The sequence below is a fragment of the Pristiophorus japonicus genome, chromosome 20, assembly GCF_044704955.1.
Source record: "Pristiophorus japonicus isolate sPriJap1 chromosome 20, sPriJap1.hap1, whole genome shotgun sequence".
Classification (NCBI taxonomy): domain Eukaryota; kingdom Metazoa; phylum Chordata; class Chondrichthyes; family Pristiophoridae; genus Pristiophorus; species Pristiophorus japonicus.
This window is the reverse complement of record NC_091996.1, coordinates 21,024,509-21,044,560: the sequence shown is the minus strand read 5'-3', so window position 1 is coordinate 21,044,560 and position 20,052 is coordinate 21,024,509. Positions and strand designations below refer to the sequence as shown.

General features: G+C 50.3%; 1 protein-coding gene across 2 annotated transcripts in view; it reads right to left on the bottom strand.

Moving 5' to 3' along the window:
* The window catches only part of LOC139232432 (TNF receptor-associated factor 1-like), a 61,904-nt gene extending 42,099 nt beyond the window's left edge, over nucleotides 1-19,805 (bottom strand). For both annotated transcript variants that reach the window (XM_070862598.1, XM_070862599.1), the window contains exons 1-5: nucleotides 19,654-19,805; nucleotides 18,494-18,742; nucleotides 13,780-14,058; nucleotides 12,126-12,204; nucleotides 10,588-10,686 (exon numbers count right to left, since the gene is read on the bottom strand). In XM_070862598.1, coding sequence (XP_070718699.1) covers nucleotides 10,588-10,686; nucleotides 12,126-12,204; nucleotides 13,780-13,994 — 393 coding nt within the window. In that variant the 5' untranslated portion in view covers nucleotides 13,995-14,058; nucleotides 18,494-18,742; nucleotides 19,654-19,805. The remainder of the gene's footprint in view (nucleotides 1-10,587; nucleotides 10,687-12,125; nucleotides 12,205-13,779; nucleotides 14,059-18,493; nucleotides 18,743-19,653) is intronic.
* Nucleotides 19,806-20,052: the final 247 nt, after the last annotated feature.

Sequence of the window (20,052 nt, the reverse complement as noted above, 5' to 3'; positions counted from 1 at the left end):
TGGAGACCTGTTCTGCTGCACGGACCTAGTGCGCACACATATCACAGTGTGGGCTGGCCCGTGCTGTCCCTGGGCCCTCGGCTCTTCTGGGCCCCGTACCCTCATTCGCCGCACCTCCGCCACGATCCCTCATCACTCCTCCGCCACAAAAACACTCGCCACTCTTCCGCCACAATCTCCCGCGGCACCTCCGCAACTAACATTCGCCGAACCTCTGTCACGCTCACCCATTAAATCTCAGCCACAATCCCTCATCACTCCTCTGCCCCAATCACTCGTCGCAAGTCCGCCACGGCCTTCCCACTCCTCTGCTGTACCAGGGCCCCGCCGATGCTCCTGCCCACACACCAAACGGCGACCTGAGTCCTGATGACATTACCCAGTCGCTCACCTCAAAGCCGTCACACACTTGGAGTGGCTCGCGCTGGAAGCTGCAGTTGTGCCCTCAGTGTGCTGCTGCAAACAGCAGGGCCAATCCGACCTGCGAGAGAACACCACTGCAGGTCGGGAGTATAAGAGCTGGATCGCTGGGCCCTGGGACATCGTGGGTCACCCCGACCTGCGAGAGAACACCACCGCAGGTCGGGAGTATAACAGCTATAATTACATAGCATTGCACAGAATATACAGCACAGAAACAGGCCATGCAGCCCAACTAGGCTGTGCTGATGTTTATACTCTACACAAGTCTCCTTCCATTCCATCAACCTCATCTCAGCCTTTCAGCATATCTTTCTATTCCCTTTTCTCTCATGCATTCATCTAGCTTCGGTTTGAGTGTATCTAAGCTATTTGCCTCAACCACTTCTTGTGGTCACGAGTTTCACATTCTAACCACTCTCTAAGTAAAGAATCTCTCCTTATTTCCCTATTGGATTTATTCATAACTTTCATATTTATGGCTTTTAGTTTTGGATTCTCCCACAAGCGGAAACATTCTCTCCATAGCATGCAGAAATCAAGCGCAGGCAGCGGAAAGAGCGTGCGGCAAACCAGTCCCACTCTCCCCTTCCCTCAATGACTATCTGTCCCACCTGTGACAGAGTCTGTGGCTCTTGTATTGGACTGTTCAGCCACCTAAGAACTCACTTCAGGAGTGGAAGCAAGTTTTCCTCGATTCCAAGGGATTGCCTATGATGATGAGCTACCCTGTCCAACCCATTCAATATTTTAAAGACTTCTATCAGGTCCATAATCTAAAAAGAAGGTGTTTAAGGGAGTGACCACTTCAAGGTATATAAAATATTAAATAGTATGGATGAGTTAAACCCAGAATATTACTACAAAATAAGCTTGGAAAGTCGGACCAAAGGATATAAATTAAAATTAGTGAAAAATATTGTAAAAAGATAACAAGCACCTCTTTAGTCATAAGAACATAAGAACATAAGAATTAGGAACAGGAGTAGGCCATCTAGCCCCTCGAGCCTGCTCCGCCATTCAACAAGATCATGGCTGATCTGGCCGTGGACTCAGCTCCACTTACCCGCCCGCTCCCCGTGACCCTTAATTCCCTTATTGCTTAAAAATCTATCTATCTGTGATTTGAATACATTCAATGAGCTAGCCTCAACTGCTTCCTTGGCAGAGAATTCCACAGATTCACAACCCTCTGGGAGAAGAAATTCCTTCTCAACTCGGTTTTAAATTGGCTCCCCCGTATTTTGAGGCTGTGCCCCCTAGTTCTAGTCTCCCCGACCAGTGGAAACAACCTCTCCGCCTCTATCTTGTCTATCCCTTTCATTATTTTAAATGTTTCTATAAGATCACCCCTCATCCTTCTGAACTCCAACGAGTAAAGACCCAGTCTACTCAATCTATCATCATAAGGTAACCCCCTCATCTCCGGAATCAGCCGAGTGAATCGTCTCTGTACCCCCTCCAAAGCTAGTATATCCTTCCTTAAGTAAGGTGACCAAAACTGCACGCAGTAATCCAGGTGCGGCCTCACCAATACCTTATACAATTGCAGCAGGACCTCCCTGCTTTTGTACTCCATCCCTCTCGCAATGAAGGCCAACATTCCATTCGCCTTGCTGATTACCTGCTTCAACTGCAAACTATCCTTCTGTCATTCATGCACAAGGACCAATGGTAGAGCAGTAGAGGCGTGTCCTGCTCAGTAGGAGCTGTGAGCTGTGAGAGGAGCTGCTATCAACTTGAGCTCCTGCTTGGAGAGCCCTGAGACCAGCCCAGGAAGAGAAGGAAGGAAGGGGCTTCAACACCAACTTTATCCAGAGGGAGAGGAGGAGAACAGAAAACCTTTAAACAACTTTTTACCATTCTGCAAGGAGTTGGAGAGAGGGGGAAAAGACCAACAACAAACCAGTGTGGAAGGAGGGAGACCCAACATTCTACAGGTGGGTGTGGGTGCATTTCCCCAAACAGACTTTGTTGTATCGGTGGGGGGAGGAAAGAAGACCACTGAGGGCCGGAACATCGCGGGGGGTGTGTGTGTGTGTGGTAGTGTGCGTGGGGGCCGTGCTTACAACTAGGCGCCCCCCCACAATTGGAACCCCCCCCACCCTCCACATTTGCCTAGCCTGGGATAGCTGGAGCTACCAGGCTGAAGATTTTTCTTAATCATCCAATTAAAGATCGTTAGGAGTGCCTGGTGGCTCCAGCTACCCCAGGTGAAGACATCTTCTCCCCCCACCTGAAGACCACCCCAAAGACTTTTGTGTTTTGCCATCTGGGGAGTGCACCCACCCACAGCTGCGAGGGGAGACCTGCCCTCGCAGCCCCCCCCCCTTCCCACCCCCCTCTCTCTTTCTCCGTTACCCTCTGTTTCTCCCCTCTCTCTCTGAGAACCCTTTCCTTCCAAATTAATAAAAAAAACCCAATTAAGACAACTGAGCAGAGGGAGCAAGGCCTCTCCCCAATTGTCAACGAGGGGAGAGGTGCCTCGTTAAGGGCTCCTCTGCTCAGTTAACATAAGAGGCCATTAAAGACCATTAAGGCCTGTGACTTTGGGGTGGGTGTAGCCCTTAAAGGGACCCCGTGATGGCGACCCCATCCACGCCGGTGGCAGGGCCAGCAAGGACGTATGCGCAGGCGGTGTCCACATCCACGGCACCTCCTGCGCCACCCGCTGCCCTGCCACCGTTCAGACTTATAACCAGGAAACACGGGGTCAAGAGCTACACTCACCCCACAATGAGCATTGAGGAGTGCGTGCGGGCGATGGCTGGGGTAGTCGGCCCCTCGGCCATTGTCGCAGCCTCCAAGATGTCTGGGAAGGCCGTGTTCTTCCTGGGGTCGGAGCGGGCGGTGTCCCTGGCCCTTGAAAAGGGGCTCACGGTGGGCGGGACGTTCCTGCCGGTGGACCCTCTCGAGGCCACCGCGCAGAGGGTCATCATTTCAAACGTCCCGCCCTTTGTTTCCGCTGAGCTCCTCCTCCCTCACCTACAACAACTGGGGGAGGTAAGGTCAGGGATCAACCCCATACCGCTCGGCCTCAGGGAGAGCAGCCTGCGCCACGTGTTCTCCTTCCGCCGCCAGCTCTTTGTCCGGCTGGCGCGGGAGGACACGACGGAGGGAGATTTTAATGTGGTGCACGAGGGGACTGCCTACCGCGTCTTCTGGACGTCGGACGGCGTGCGGTGCCATGCCTGCAGGGAGGTGGGGCATGTTCGCAAGAACTGCCCCGCCTCCAAGGCCGCCAAACCACCGAAGGCGGCCAAGGCTGGCGCTGCCGCCACCCCTCCCCCTAGTTGCGTCCGCGTGCCGGGAGCCATAGGTGCGCGGGCATCGTCGGAGGCCTTTGTTTTCAGGGCCTCCGGCGGGGGGGAGGGAGAGCGTCCGAGCGGAAAGAAGGCGCGGAAGAAGGAGAAACATCTAGAGGCGGGTCCCCTCGGTGCGCCGGAAAGTCTGACCACCGCGCTCAGCCCAACCCAGTCACCGGCGAGCGCGGGGTGCCCCGAGCCCGTGCCCGGGCCCTTGAATACCACCACAGAGGGGCCCAGGCGCGGGCAAGAAAAGGAAAAGGGGGGGGCGGAGCGGGAGGCCTCGGCAGACATGGAGGTCTCCCTGACTCCGCGCGCCCCCAGGAACAAAAAGAGGCACCGCCCCAATGAGGCGGAGGGGGAACAACATCCCTCCGCGGAGGAGGCGGTGCCCGCCGCGTGTCCCGCGTCCCCCACCAGCGCCCCCAAATTGCGCTGCAGGCGCGAGGAGTCTTTCCCCGGGGAGGGTGAGACAGTTGAGGCTGCCCAGCCTCTGCCTCCCGGGGATGGAGTGGAAGATCTGCCTGTCGTGGGGGGCGTGGGGACCGCGGAGGAATGCGTAGCCGCCGGGCCGGGCGTCCCGGGGACTGAGGCGGGCGAGGCCGAAAAGGCCGAACCTGAGCCCGCCCAGCTATTATCCAACTTCCCCCGGGAGTCGCTCGACCCGGCAGAAAAACAATTAAATAATTATGACACTGTAGATGCTGGGCCGGGGGGTGGCAGCGGGGAGGGGGAGGAACACCCACCCTCGCCCCTTACTTTGGAGCTGGAGCACTTGGAGGGCCTGGGGATTTCCTATGGCCGGGTCTCTCCTTGTTCTCCGGTTCCTGGGGCGGAGGGGGAACCCCTTCCGCTGTCATTTCCCGACCCAGCACCATTTTTAAAAGAGCCCAGTGGGGACTCCTCTGCCGACGATCCTGGGGGTGGGATCGGGGCAGTGCCAGGGCCGGTTGGAGCGGCCGGTTCATTTGCCGTACCTTGTGCGGTCGATGGGCCGGCTGCTGGCGGCCACCTCCCGGAGGAGGACGGGGACTCGGTGGGGGACGCGGGTGAAGACCTAGAGACCACCGCCAGGGAGGCGGTGGATCTGCTCGCGGCCGCCGCTGAGGCCCTCCTCGTTCCTGCAAAGGAACTCCGGGACTTTTTGGCCCAGAGCCGGGGTCGCCGCGACCAAGCCCGACTGGCCCTGGAAAAATGGTCCGAGCCGGAGCTGATCAAGGGGTCCGTCCGCGCCGCCGTTAAAACCTTGGCCGCGGGCGGGCCCTTGACAAAGGAGCAGCACCTTGAGCTGCGCGAGCTCGAGGGACTCCTCGCTGGGCTGCGGAGGGAGCGGAGTTCAACAAAAGACTCCGCTCCCTCCCCCACAATAGGTTAAGGTAGAGGTTGCACTATGCTTTTGTCATGAAGATAACCATAGCCAGCCTCAACATCAACGGCGGCAGAGGGGCACGCCGTAGATTTGACAATTTTTCGCTCCTGCGGGAGGGGAAATATGCGGTGTGCTTCCTGCAAGAAACCCACACCGTTCCGGGAGACGAAGCCACGTGGCTCCTGGAATGGCAAGGAGAGGTCCGCATGAGCCACCTCACCGCCATTTCTAGTGGGGTGGCCATCTTGCTGGGCCCGCATTTTCAGCCGGAGATCTTGGGGGTCGAGGAGCCCGTGCCAGGCCGCTTGCTGCACGTAACGGTTCGCCTGGGGGACGTGCCGCTCCATCTCGTGAACGTGTACGCCCCTCATCCCGGCCCGCAGCAAACGCGCTTCTTTGAAGAGGTGTCCGCTCTTCTTGGCTCCGTCGACGTCGGCGACTGCATTGTCCTCGGGGGGGATTTTAACTGCACCCTCGAGGCGAGGGACCGCTCCGGTGCCCCGCAGTGCATGACGGCGATGGAGAAGTTGAGGGACCTGGTCGGGTCCTTCGACTTGGTGGACGTCTGGCGAAATCTCCACCCCGACTCCAGCGCCTTTACTTGGGTGAGGCCTGGAGTTGGATGGTCTAGAGTCGACCGCCTTTACGTGTCTCGGGCGTACGTTTCCTGCGTCCCGGCGGCCTCCATGCGGCCGGTGCCGTGTTCGGACCACCACCTGGTGTGGGCGGAGCTCGCTTCGCTCCGCGCGAGGACGGGGTCCGCGTACTGGCACTTTAACAACCGGCTGCTGGAGGACGTGCGGTTCCAGGACTCGTTCCGTCGATTCTGGTCCGACTGGAGAAGGAAGCAGGGGGGCTTCCCCTCCTTGAGGCTATGGTGGGACGTGGGCAAGGCTCACGTCCGCGTCTTCTGTCAAGAGTACGCGAGGGGGTCGACCAAGAGGCGGGCGGCCAGAGTCGGGCGCCTAGAAAAAGAGGTGCTCGACCTGGAAGCCCGTCTCGGTCAAGTCGTCCAGGACCCGGCCCTGCGGACGGTGTACGAAGCGAAGAAGGCCGCGCTGAAGGACCTGCAGCTCGTCGGGTCCCGAGGCGCGTTCGTGAGGTCGCGGATCCGGTTCCTGCGGGATCTGGACCGCGGCTCCCCCTTCTTCTACTCGCTGGAAAAAAGGCAGAGTGTCCGTAAGCAGCTCTTGACGCTGCTGGCCGACGACGGCTCTCTCGTCTCGGATCCGGAGGGCGTCAACAACAGGGTCCGTGAATATTACGGGGCTCTGTTCTCTCCGGATCCGTCCAGCGAGGAAGCGCGTAGAGTTTTGTGGGAGGACCTGCCGAAGGTCAGCCCGGAGGGCGCCGAAAATCTGGAAGCTCCGCTAAGCCTGGCGGAGCTGACCGGTGCCCTCGCCCGGCTCTCGAGGGGAAAATCCCCGGGGCTGGACGGGCTGACCGTGGAGTTCCACAGGGCGTTCTGGGACGTCCTGGGGAGCGACTACGCGCGGGTCCTGGGGGAAAGTCTGGCGACCGGGGAGATGCCCCTCTCTTGGCGCAGGGCAGTCATCGTCCTGCTGCCTAAGAAGGGCGATCTCCGCCTCCTTAAGAACTGGCGCCCGGTCTCCCTCCTCAGCACGGACTACAAAATCTTCGCCAGGGCGATGTCTGCTCGCCTTGGTGCCGTGCTGGACCACATGATCCACCCCGACCAGTCATACACGGTCCCGGGCCGGACAATCCACGATAACATCCATCTGGTCCGGGACCTCATCCATTGTTCCCAGGAGGCTGGTCTGTCGGTCGCCTTCCTATCCCTCGACCAAGAGAAGGCGTTCGACAGGGTGGATCACGACTATCTGCTCGGAACTCTGCGCGCTTTCGGGTTCGGGACGCATTTCGTCGCCCGGATCCGACTTTTGTACGCCGCCGCGGAGTGTCTGATTAAGGTTAACGGGTCCTTGACGGCGCCCCTTCGCTTTAGGAGAGGGGTGCGCCAGGGATGCCCCATGTCCGGCCAGTTATACGCCGTTTGCGTGGAGCCTTTCCTGCGCCTCTTGCGGACGAGGTTGACGGGACTGGCTCTGCAAGGGCCGGGCGTGGAGGTCGTCCTCTCGGCTTACGCCGATGACGTGCTCCTCGCGGTAGAGGATCCCGCTGACCTGCGGAGGATGCGTGAGTGCCAGGAGATTTACTCGGCCGCGTCCTCCGCCAGGATCAACTGGGAGAAATGTTCCGGACTCCTGGCGGGTCAGTGGCGGGTGGACTCCCTGCCGGAGGAGCTCAGGCCTTTTGCCTGGAGCACGACCCATCTCCTCTATCTGGGAGTCTACCTTAGCCCCGATGAGGGAGCCTGGCCGGCGAACTGGCAGGAGCTGGAGGCCAAGGTCGCCGCTCGCCTAGGGCGCTGGACAGGACTGCTCCGAGTGCTGTCCTACAGGGGTCGAGCGCTAGTCATAAACCAGCTGGTGGCCGCAATGCTGTGGTACCGGCTGGTCACTTTGACCCCTCCCCCTGCGTTTGTCGCCAAGATACAGAAGAAGCTGGTGGACTTCTTCTGGAACAACAGGAAGCACTGGGTCTCTGCCGCGGTCTTGAGTCTCCCGCTTGAGGAGGGCGGTCAGTCGTTGGTGTGCGTCAGCGCCCAGCTCGCGACTTTCCGTCTTCAGACCCTGCAGAGATACCTTTACGTCGAGACCCCTCCTAGGTGGTGTGCTCTGGCGAGGTATTTCTTCCGCCAGCAGCTCGACCTCAATTATGACACGCAGCTCCTGTTTGTGAACTTGGGGGGTGCCAGGACCGCCCTCCGGGAGCTGCCTGTCTTTTACAGGGAACTCATCAGGGTCTGGAACAAAGTCTCCACCAAGCGCAGCTCTCCACCGGCTGGAGTGGCGGCCGTCCTGCAGGAGCCGCTGCTCGGGAATCCGTACCTCCACGGCCGAGGCTTTATGTGGCGGTCGGAAGAGAGGGCTGTGGCTGGTGAGGTGACCAGGGTCAGGGACCTGCTCGATGGCGGAGGAGCGGGCTGGATGGCGCCAGTCACGCTGGCGCGGCGCCTAAATTCTGCCAACGTCCGCCACGCGGCCGATGCCATCGAGTCGCTAAAAACAGCTCTGGGCCCTGACTCCGTTAGGTGTATCGAGGAGGCTCAGGCACGTGGGGAGATCCCGTCCGAACTGACCCCCGTCCGGACGGAATTCCTCATCGGCGCCAAACCCCGGAACCTCCCTCGGGGGCCGGCGCCTCACAACTTGAGCCGCCTCGGGGAAATCCCCTCCGTGCCTTTCAGTTCCGCGCGGAGGGGTTTCCTGTACGGGCTGCTCCTGCACACCCTCAACTTTGCCATCCTCGCCGGCCGTCCGGACACGCCATGGCGTACCATCTTGCCGTCCGGAGGAGGCGGGGGTCCCCGATGGAGGGCACTCTACGCAGGGGTCCTCCCACTATTCATCGGGGACTTGGCCTGGAGGGTGGTGCACGGAGCAGTGCCGTGCAACAAATTTTTAAGCCGGTTCACGGACTCCCAGGCCGCCTGCAATTTCTGCGGTCTGGAGGAGTCCGTGTTCCATGTTTTTATGGAGTGCACAAGGTTGCAGCCCCTGTTCCACTATTTGAAGGGGCTGCTCCTGAAATTCTGGCTGCACTTCAGTCCCACTCTCCTGATCTTTGGGCACCCTGTGCGGAGGGGAGCGGGTAGGTCCGAAGGCCTCCTCGTAGGACTGCTCCTGGGCACGGCCAAGGGTGCCATCAGCCGGTCCAGGCAGCGGGCGGTCGAGGGGGTCGTTCAACCTGACTGCCTGCCTCTCTTCCGCTCTTACATCCGGTCCAGGGTGTCCTTGGAGATGGAGCACGCGGTGTCCACCGGTACGCTCGCGGCCTTCCGCGAGAGGTGGGCACCGGAGGGACTGGAGTGCATCATCACGCCCGGCAACCAAATTTTAATTTGATTTTACGTTTTAAAGTTTAATTTGTTTTAATTGCCGGTGTTTTTAGTGTCCCCCTCTCCTTTTATAGGGGGCACTGGAAAAATTTGATTTTAGCGCCCCAAAAAAAAAAAAAACAAAAACCAAAAAAAAAAGGGGCTTGAAAATGTCTGCTGTGTCACCCAGGTCGGGTGGCACAGTTTAATATTGTTTATGTTTTGCAGGTAGACTCCTAAAAGAGTTTCATGCACAAGGACCCCCAGGCCCCTCTGCACCGCAGCATGTTGTAATTTCTCCCCATTCAAATAATATTCCCTTTTACTGTTTTTTTTTCCAAGGTGGATGACCTCACACTTTCCGACATTGTATTCCATCTGCCAAACCTTAGCCCATTCGCTTAACCTATCCAAATCTCCTTGCAGCCTTTCTGTGTCCTCTACATAACCCGCTTTCCCACTAATCTTTGTGTCATCTGAAAATTTTGTTACACTACACTCAGTCCCCTCTTCCAGGTCATCTATGTATATTGTAAACAGTTGTGGTTCCAGCACCGATCCCTGTGGCACACCACTAACCACCGATTTCCAACCCGAAAAGGACCCATTTATCCCGACTCTCTGCTTTCTGTTAGCCAGCCAATTCTCTATCCATGCTAATACATTTCCTCTGACTCCGCGAACCTTTATCTTCTGCAGTAACCTTTTGTGTGGCACCTTATCGAATGCCTTTTGAAAATCTAAATACACCACATCCATCGGTACTCCTCTATCCACCATGCTCATTATATCCTCAAAGAATTCCAGTAAATTAGTTAAACATTAGTCACAGAACAATGAATGCTTGGAACAATCTGGCAGGGAGAGTAGAAACAAAAAAATTTGGGACATACAAAGGCAGTCAGTCAGCACTAAAACAGGATTGTTCACAACTAGATATAGAAACATAGAAACATAGAAAATAGGCGCAGGAGTAGGCCATTCGAGCCTGCACCACCATTCAATATGATCATGGCTGATCATTCACCTCAGTACCCCATTCCTGCTTTCTCTCCATACCCCTTGATCCCTTTAGCCATAAGGGCCACATCTAACTCCCTTTTGAACATTACTAACGAACTGGCCTCAACAACTTGCTGTGGTAGAGAATTCCACAGGTTCACAATTCTATGGCGTATTGCCGCCCATATTACAGCCCCCTTTTCCACTCCTCCCTTCTCACCTTCAGCTACAGATGGTTTGTGGTCAAGAGAGAACAAAGAGCTGGGGAAAAACACACATAAAAAGAAAAAGATAAACATGTTCCATAAATGCAAATAACTTTAATTCTTGACTCTGCAATTTAAGTTCTTATTCTTATGGTACAATCCTGCATTTACCAAAAGGAGGCACCTGGCTGTTTATTAATACCTGATTTACACCGCACAGTATATTTCCAGGTTCTGCATTGCAATGTTCCAGCAGATGTAAACAACTGAGGGAAATATGTGGTTTTGTCCAATTGTGCAAAAACTGTAGTGCAAAGTGTGTTTGTGAATAATTAATACCAAACATAAATGCGACTGAAATCCATACCCAGAGAATATTACCTGAGACTGCTTCAGTGATCCAGTCCAGGAACAGCTCTTATTCAAACATTTCACTCGCAGCTTTCCAATCTCCTGAATCAGTGCCTCATCTAAATGTATCTACAACATAGAATTACACAAAAGATTTTATTACAATAAAGCAGCTTATGGGTATGACATATACAGTAGTTATATAAATTTATTGTGCAATTACACGTGTTCTTTGACTGCAATAATTGTCATTGGATGTATTAATCAAAATTGTTCCCGTCCCTGTGGGAATTCCTGTATTTTGCAGTATATGTGTATTCTCAAAGGGAATGTAACCAGGCATCATAAAATTAGCTCATTGTGCAAGTGGCATTGTAGATTGATGAGGTATGCCTGCTTTAGTCAGCTGTAACTATTGGATTTAATCACAGAACTATCAGAACTCTAATGGCTCATGTGGAGCATAACTAGTTCAGCCGAGTGGCCTGTTTCTGTGCGGTAAATGATCTGTGATGTAATTCTTGTTCTGTTCTAGTCTATTTCACATTTGTGGACTGCTGAGAAAACAGAAGAAAAGCATAGTCTACCAAAAACAAGATTAAGATCTGTGCAGCTTTTCAGCTCTCATAACACTAGGACATATTTTTGTGATTTGATATGAACCATCAAGAATCAGAAGTTTTCAAAACACCCCAAATCTCCAACTGGATATAGGAACTAGTCAAAACAGAAGCACTTCAAGCCTCTATGGAAGAACAGCTATCTAGTGGCTTTGGATGGAGTAGGTAACAGGTTTGCTGATTTCCCTATACCCAACTCCCACCCACTCTCTGAAATAGCATGGCTTTGCCCAATCAAATCAAGGTTGAAGGTGATGTTGGTGTGAGATCAGTACCCTGGAGGTTTGCTGGATTACGTGCAGGGAAAACTTATCTCCAGGGAGATATCCCTGGGGGTAAGGACAATCTGATCCTGCATGGCAGAATGGAGCTCATTTAAACTAATTGAGAAATGTATACGTATCAATTTATATCTTTCAGTTTAATGTTCATATATTAGAACATGACACGATAAAATGTGGGACAGAAGTTGATCAGTTCGGCCCATCAAAATATGCCCTTCCAACATCCAGTGTACAATCTGCTTTATCCTAGACTTTCCCAATATTGGCAAATATAGGCAAAACAAGCAATAAAAAAAACACATCCACAAAATTAAGTTAAAATGATTGAAGGGTTTTAAAGAGTTTTCTTAACATTGTGAATAGAAAGTGATGATGTACATGTACTAAACACTGAGGGAAACTCAGATAAAACAGTAAACTATGCTTTTTACATTCCACACTGCATTAACAGCAGCTAACAATGGCACAGGGAACGTTTTCGGTTATCTGTAATGTTATAAGTCAAGACATTTTGGTTCAGTGGTGTTTGTGTAACTGTTCCAATCTACACGTACTGGTCTGCACAGAAATGAACCATCTCATATTAAAATAAATGGTAACGTCCATAGGGATACAAGAGTTTAAAAAAAATACTTCTGATTATAAAAATAAAGTTCTTGCTTACCGTGTCAGGCCCAATAATATTATCCTCAGTAACAACACCTTCCTCTCTGCATACCTGACATTCTGCTGGGTTCCTCTTACTACAAAACAGATGGGAAAACAGTTTAGAATAAATGTATGGGGAGGGGGAGGGGGATTTTTAAACTAGAAATGCTAAAAATTTAAAATAAAAAAGAGATGTTACAATACACAGCGGCTCTGACGGCATCTAACAAGAGATTTCAGGTCTAATGAAGGCTCTGTACCCAAAATATTACCCTCTCTTTTCAGATGTTGACAGACCTGCTATATATATATCGTTGAAACAGGTAGTACAGTAGCAGAAACTCACCATGGTGAGCAATTCAATTTGGAGCATAGCCAGTTTTCAGCAATGTTCTTTTAAACTGCCGCAAAAGATCACGGAAACTCGATTCGCACTGGACGTAATTTGGGATGAAGTTCCTCGATTGTTTACGCTGGTTTGGCCAATTTGCGAGCGGAAACTACCCCAATGTATTTAAGTTTTTTCTTTACCTCAGCTATCATCATCATCATAGGCAGTCCCTCTGAATCGAGGAAGACTTGCTTCCACTCCTGAAGTGAGTTCTTTGGTGGCTAAACAGTCCAATACGAGAGCTATAGTCTCTGTCACAGGTGGGGCAGATAGTCGTTAAGGGGAGGGGTGGGTGGCACTGGTTTGCCGCTTGATTTCTGCATGCTCTCGGCGATGAGACTCGAGGTGCTCAGCGCCCTCCCGGATGCACTTCCTCCACTTAGGGCGGTCTTGGGCCAGGGACTCCCAGGTGTCAGTGGGAATGTTGCACTTTATCAGGGAGGCTTTGAGGATGTCCTTGTAACGTTTCCTCTGTCCACCCTTGGCTCGTTTGCCATGAAGGAGCTCCGAGTAGAGCACTTGCTTTGGGAGTCTCGTGTCTGGCATGCGGACTATGTGGCCTGCCCAGCGGAGCTGATCGAGTGTGGTCAGTGCTTCAATGCTGGGGATGTTAGCCTGAATGAGGACGTAGATGTGGGAAGTGGTCCACCAGCCTGTCCTCACCCCATAGCACTGCCCCCAGTCATTACCTCAGTCACCATGGTTATCAGTGAGAGAACAGTGGGGCCATCACACATGGTTAGAAACAGTGCCAAGATAGGGTGCAGGGATGACAGGGTACGTTGTGTGTTTAACCATATACTTCAACCTCAATGTCAGAGAATGAAGTTGGGGCTCAGACCACCAAACCAAGGTGAGGGATTTACAAGACGAGCATGAGAGAAGCTGCTTTTTTTTTAAAACCCAAGCAATAAATGGTGGCTGGTGTGCAACCATTTAAAAAACTCCAAGCACAGGCATCTTCCACCCTTCATGATGTAGTTCGGGACCTGGAATATTAGGTCCTTCATTGAAACACCTGTGAACTCATCCCTTTTTGGCGTGGAAACAAGTCATCCTCGCTTCGAAGGACTGCCTATGATGATGATATATATCCTAGATGTGCATGAGGTCTATTTACACAGATTTCTCTTTCATTCCTTTATGGAAAGTTCACAACAATTTGAATGTTAGCACGCAGTTGTTTTGGTTGTAGAAACTACAAGATACAAATAGACTAAAACAATAAGTGGTCCACAATGAACTAAGCCATTCACCCATTTCCTAATCGTAAACATACCCTAATAGGAACTGGATGCAATCCATGCAATAGTGGTGTCTACATGCTGTCTGCATTGGGTTCTTCAGTACCTGCTGACACAGGTAGCAGATGTATCTTTTGGCCACAATATCCAAAAATATATCGAGAGGTACACCAGACGGGGATGGCTGTTCATGAGAAAATGTATTAATCTCAAATGGCACTGCGTCTGACTGTATAGAACCTTCAGCCATGATAAGGTTTGCGCTGTCTTAATCTTGTAGAGAGTCCATTGGCAATCTGTATCTGAAACTACTCCTGTAGAATGAAGAAGATAAGCAATTAATAATAGCTTAATTATCTTTATTTAGACAGTGACATGAAATCACAACACAGTGGTCAGAAATGGAGTATAATAGAACCAGAGATCACAGTCTCAGAATAAGGGGTCGGCCATTTTGGACTGAGATGCGGAGAAACTTCTTCACTCAGAGGGTGGTGAATCTTTGGAATTGTCTACCCCAGAGGGCTGTGGAGGCTCAGTCTTTGAATATATTCAAGACAGAGATAAATAGATTTTTGGATATAACGGGAATCAAGGGATATGGGGATAGAGAGGAAAGTGGAGTTGAGGCAAATCAGCCATGATCTCATTGAATGGCGAAGCAGGCTCAAGGGGCCAATTAGTCTACTCCTGCTCCTAATTTTTATGTTCTTATATTAATATAATGCTTATGGTACTGGACCATTAATCCAGAGATTGAGGCTAGAATTTTACTGGCGCTGAGAGGAGGGGATCGGAGGTGGGTCAGCTGTGAAATTCGAAATGATTGACAGCGGGCTGGGACCCCGTTGTCAACCCATACTATTTTACCAGGTATCGGGTCTGTCAGCACTGAACAGACCCGACACGCAGCGGCGGGGCAGACAATTGAGGTGATTAATAACTTGTTAAAAGGCTATTAAACACCATTTCAGCGGTAAAATGGATGTTAAGTGGGCGTTAGGCATGGACTAGAGTGTCCTTGTTTTTTGCATGCCTAACGCCCACAACATCCATTTTACCGCTGAAATGACGTATAACGCCCAAATATCGTCCATTTAGCCACAAAATGGAAACTGACGGGCATTTTTCGGAAACTTATCGCCGAGCATTACTTTCCCCATGTGCGTAACGCCAGGAAAAAATATCACCCGCCCACTTTTTCTTGTCGTAAAGATCACATTTGCCGAAACTAGCAGCCATGAGATCGCCCAGCATCACTTTCACCATCTCGCACACATAGCACCCATATTATCGCTCGCCCCAAAAAACACTCAGAAAAAGTGGAATGAACCGGAACTAATCACAGTATTATGGATGCCATATTCTAAATCACATGTCGTATCCTTTAAAAGGCTGCTGTGCTTCAACTTCGGAGGAGTTCGGATGTACTCTGGAGGTCTTTGGATTGATGTGACCATCATGACCATACTGTGAACAATTGGAATTGAATAGGTGTCTTCATTGGGACATTCATTGTTTGTGACCAATCGGTGGAAAACAGAGAGCTATTTCAATGGGGCCTGTCCTTTCGCACCCTCTCTTGATGACCAATTATATGCTGCAGACTCAAGATGGCCGAAGGTACGCTCCATAGCATTATGTGCCCAATGTAAGATGTGCCTGACTGATGAGGAGGACCAGACGTTACACCCCCCGCAAGTACAGGGAGAAGCAGTCTTACCTCGACTTGCCCGATACCACCTGCCTTCGGAGACTGCGCTTCCACAAAGAGGTTATTACTGAGGTATGCCAGCTCATAAGGGGAGATCTGCAGTCTGCCAACACCATCAGTACTGCACTGTCTGCCGAGGTCAAAGTCACTGTAATCAGCCACAAGGTGAATGCTGGATGCTTGGTGACAAAGTATATGGCCTCACCACCTGGCTGATGACTCCCCTGCGTGACACCCACACCGAAGCAGAGAGACGATACAACTAGAGCCACAGAGCCACTCGCAGTATCGTGGAGAAAACCATTGGCGTGCTTAAGCAGTGCTTTAGATGCCTGGTCCACTTAGGAGGCGAGCTCCAATACCTGAGCAGCGAGTTCAATTCGTGGTGGTGCGCTCCATGCTGCACAACTTGGTTATCAGGAGGGGACAAGAATTGCCTGTTGAGTCTGACAGTCCACCTCACCAGAGAGAGGAAGAGGAGGATAAGGAGGTGGACGCTGACATCAGCCCAGACAATCAGGCTAACGCTGAAGCCATACCCCCACCCCCCCTCCCCCCCCCCGTAGACCGCATGAAAGGGCCCATGATGGCATGATAGCTGCAAGAGCCTTACATCAGGAGCTCATCAATGAGCGTTTTGCCTGAAAAAACGTTGGTGGTATTTACAAGGCTGACACACTGATGGGTGTGCAGGTCATACATCAATGGTGGGCATCACCTTGGTGACAGTTAAAGTTTAAATTGATTGAAGTTAAGTGTAATTATACTCTTTGATGTTAAGGAATCACCAGCGTGTAACGGTGCAGCTATCTGAGCCAATGCGCAACAAGGTTTTGTTAAATAAAAAACATTTAAACCAAATAGTTGTCTGAAATCATAAGTATTTCTGTAAAAACCAACCCTCCCCCCCGCCCCCACTTCTCCTCCCCACCTCTACCCCTTACCCTTGCTCTTCTGACTCCAAGCCGCCTGGCTGAGGAGCTCCTCTGGCGATGCTTCATTGGGGGTGGGGGGTGATGGCTGACCTGCTGCTTGGACAGATACGGGAAAGGACAGTCCCGAGGTGAGAACTTGCTCCGAGCCAGAAGCAAGATGTTGCTCCTGGCTCTCATGTATGGTTGGCAATGTTGATGCGGCATCTTGGGGTGCAGTGCCGCGCTCCGGGGCCACTGGGAGTCCTCTGCCACCAGTGTTCCTGGCTATCAGTTCTCGGGCCTCCTCCATCCCTTCCATGTTATATATTATTTGTTGGATAAAAACTTGGTGCCAACTATGTTCTTGGTGCTTAGTAGGCTTTTTGCTGCTGGTGAATCTCCCTCGTGCCTCCCACAACAGCCAAACAAGCACACACCACAGCCACACGGTACGCCTTCAGTCCCTCTCAGCTCCCCCTCTTTCTGCCTCCTCTTCTGCGCATGTCATAATGACCTTTGACCTCCTGAATCACGGGAATCGAGCGTTGCCATGTAGTTACTAGGGATGGCGACACTTTACGGCAGAAGGTCAGCGAGATTTAACACTACCGCCCATTTCATATCACTTGCGGTAACGCCCAATTTCAAAAATGGAGACTAGGTGGGCGAGAAGCCGATGATCTGAAAAACCATTTTGATCGCCCACGCCGGAAATAACACCCATTTTGGGTGATAAACAGAAAAGTGTAAAATCTAGCTCTATTTCTTTGCACATACTCAGTGAAGCTCTAAGTACAGCACAAGCCACAGATTAAGTTTCTAAGCAAGCGGGTGCCTGTGCAGTTGAGTGAGGCAGAAGTAATATCTGAATGGAGGTTCAACAAACTTTTTTTGCTGAGCCCCCCTTCAGAGATTCATGTCCCATGCAAGTTCACCTCTTTCTAAGAAATAGTATTTTTACATAGTTGCAATAATGTTAGTGTAGTTCTAGCTGGAAACCCAGAATACTTCAGCAGTTTTGTCACTTTATCTGTTTTAACTCTTCTCTCTTACACTTTTGGATTTTAATATGATGTCCAATCGGACCTTAGACCTTAGGTCCAATTAGACCTCACTGGTCGGGAAATTGCTCAGATCTTCACTCACTTTGCCACAAGTGTGATGGAAACATTATTTACACGAGCAGAGTTTTGTAACACTTCCAGTGAAGTAACTCTGGTGAAGTGGGAACAGATCGGAGCAATTTCCTGACCACTATGTCCGCAATGCTTCTCGTGCCCCACAATGAACTCCTTGAGTTCTCAAGGGGGCACAACCCCCCAGGTTGGGAACCTTTGCTCTCTTTGTTGGAAATCACCAAGTGAACTCGGGGTAAGGATAATGTAGCTCCTCCAAGCCCTCATAGGAAGGTTAGCAGAATCTGAATAAGCCCAGAGAACATACTGCTGCTCTCTAATGCACTACCTTCCAATTTTCCTTTCATTCAGGAGTTGCATTTCAGTTCAGCTCATCAATAAGCCGGCATCCCTGACAAGGTTGTGGTTATTCTTCTGAAAACTGTGAAGATGCAAGCCAAGTCCCTATCACAATGTGGCACATTGCACCCTCAAAGCTGTTAGTTTAACTTCTGAGTGTGTTCATGCAAAGCAGCATTTCAGGAGCTGAGAACCAGTCTGAGATGTTTTATACCAATCAAATCCATTTGCAAAACATCCTGTGATATGCTGCTACAATTTCTTCTAATTTATTTTTGCAATACAATTTCAATCATTATACATAAGTAATGTACCTAATGCTTTATTATTCTAAAACAAGAAATGAAGGTGCAAGAAACTGTGCAGAAAAACAAGATATCAGTCCATCCACTGGTATGAGGCTCACAAGTGCATACCTCATCGTGAATGACCTAGACCCAACTGGCTGGGGTTTTATTGAGTCTTGTGAACATCACGTGACTGGCTAAGCCACTCATAATGCAACAGCTCTACAACTATTTTAGCTGTAAACAGAAATTCACGTGCCCCCTGATTAAAGGGGGGGATAAATGTTTCCACCCAGTTTCCAACCTGTGAGCATACTCACCAGGTGCATACGTTACAAATGTGACACCTTTTAACTTACCAAAAACTCTAATTTATGACTGACGTGCTCTGTGATCTTCTTCCACTTGAAAGATATCCAGAATTTGTTTTTCACTGCATTTTTGGCCAGTGCCAGGAAACATTGTAAAGGTTCCAGGTTCTACGATCCTTGGCACAAGATTGTTGTTGTTTGTGCGACGCCTGTTATTTTACACACTTCGTAGACCAAGGCTAGGGATTCATTATACTGGGGCAGGGAGAACCGTAGGCACAAATTTGTCTTATCACTCTGCAATATAACACATTATCACATCAATCCATTGTACACCATGCCTCATAAAGATGAATGTGTTTATTTTATAATTTTAGAAACTCATCTGCTGTAGTCTTGCTTGGCTTACAAACAAGATTCTACAGAGCCCAGACAGGGATACTGACTCAAGAACAAATTTTCCAGAGATGTAGACAAGTCAGTCGAAGGGAAAATTAGGCCAAGGAAGAAAGGGTCAGACAACAGGAAACAGACAGAAGTGAGAGAGAGTGAAATACAATCGACAGAAATTTGAATTTGAATTAAAAAAGGACTTAAAAAAACATTTGGCGGATCACAAGATATAAACTAGCTGTGGAAGAGAAAACCTGAAACTTAGCCACAGCAGGTACTTGTGAGATTGATGCAATTAATTACAGAATGATCATCTTGAGAAATAATACGAGTCCCAGCATCCAATATGTATGCCTCCACATCCACAGTTGTCACAATTCTTAATCCTTGAGTGCTAGATGTCATGGATCGGTGACATGGAAGGCTCTGAATGATGGAACATCAACCATGGCAATTGTGGTTGTGCAAAAAAGAATGAAAATATCCTAATCCCCATGAACATTTCAGTATGTATTAAAAACAACATATTCTGGAATGGTTCCAAGATTAAATGTTGATCTCAAGATTCAGAGAACATCTACAAGCATTTTTCATTTCATAGTTGCAGTTCATCATCTTGATCTTGACCGCTGCTGTGTAATGATTCCCAGCCATTCTTTATCTCAATGTAATTGAGATCAGGAAATGCAACAGAAACATTACTATAACGTTGAAAGATAAACAGTGAAACAACACTGCATGCAAGAGTTTGAGCTATCAATATGTGCTTTTTACAGAATATAAACAAAAATTGATGACTTAAAAAATAAACTTACCTGCTTTTCAAACTTTCTGTAGTTACAACTAACCCTTTGCTTTCTTTAGAACGTATCCTGTTTGTGAAAACCCGAGAGTGAAACTGAACTGTATTTTACTTAAAAGAATGTTAGCTGCAGCTTGTGGAATTCCCCCACATCACATGTCTCCACTGCAATGGCAAAAGTTTCCATTGGCTACTGAAATAACAGCAGACTGTTCATTTACCTGCCAGCTCTATGAGTAGCAAGCCCAAATAGCTGTGGGAAATGGGTGTGGCAAATTATTGCATATCTATCAAACTGCTTACATCCAGAGCTCTGACAATATTAAATTAGCATCTAAGAAGTGGATCTAAATAGAGCAGGTCTATTTATACGCTTTATTTACTTGACCTTTTCTACCGATATTCCTCTCAA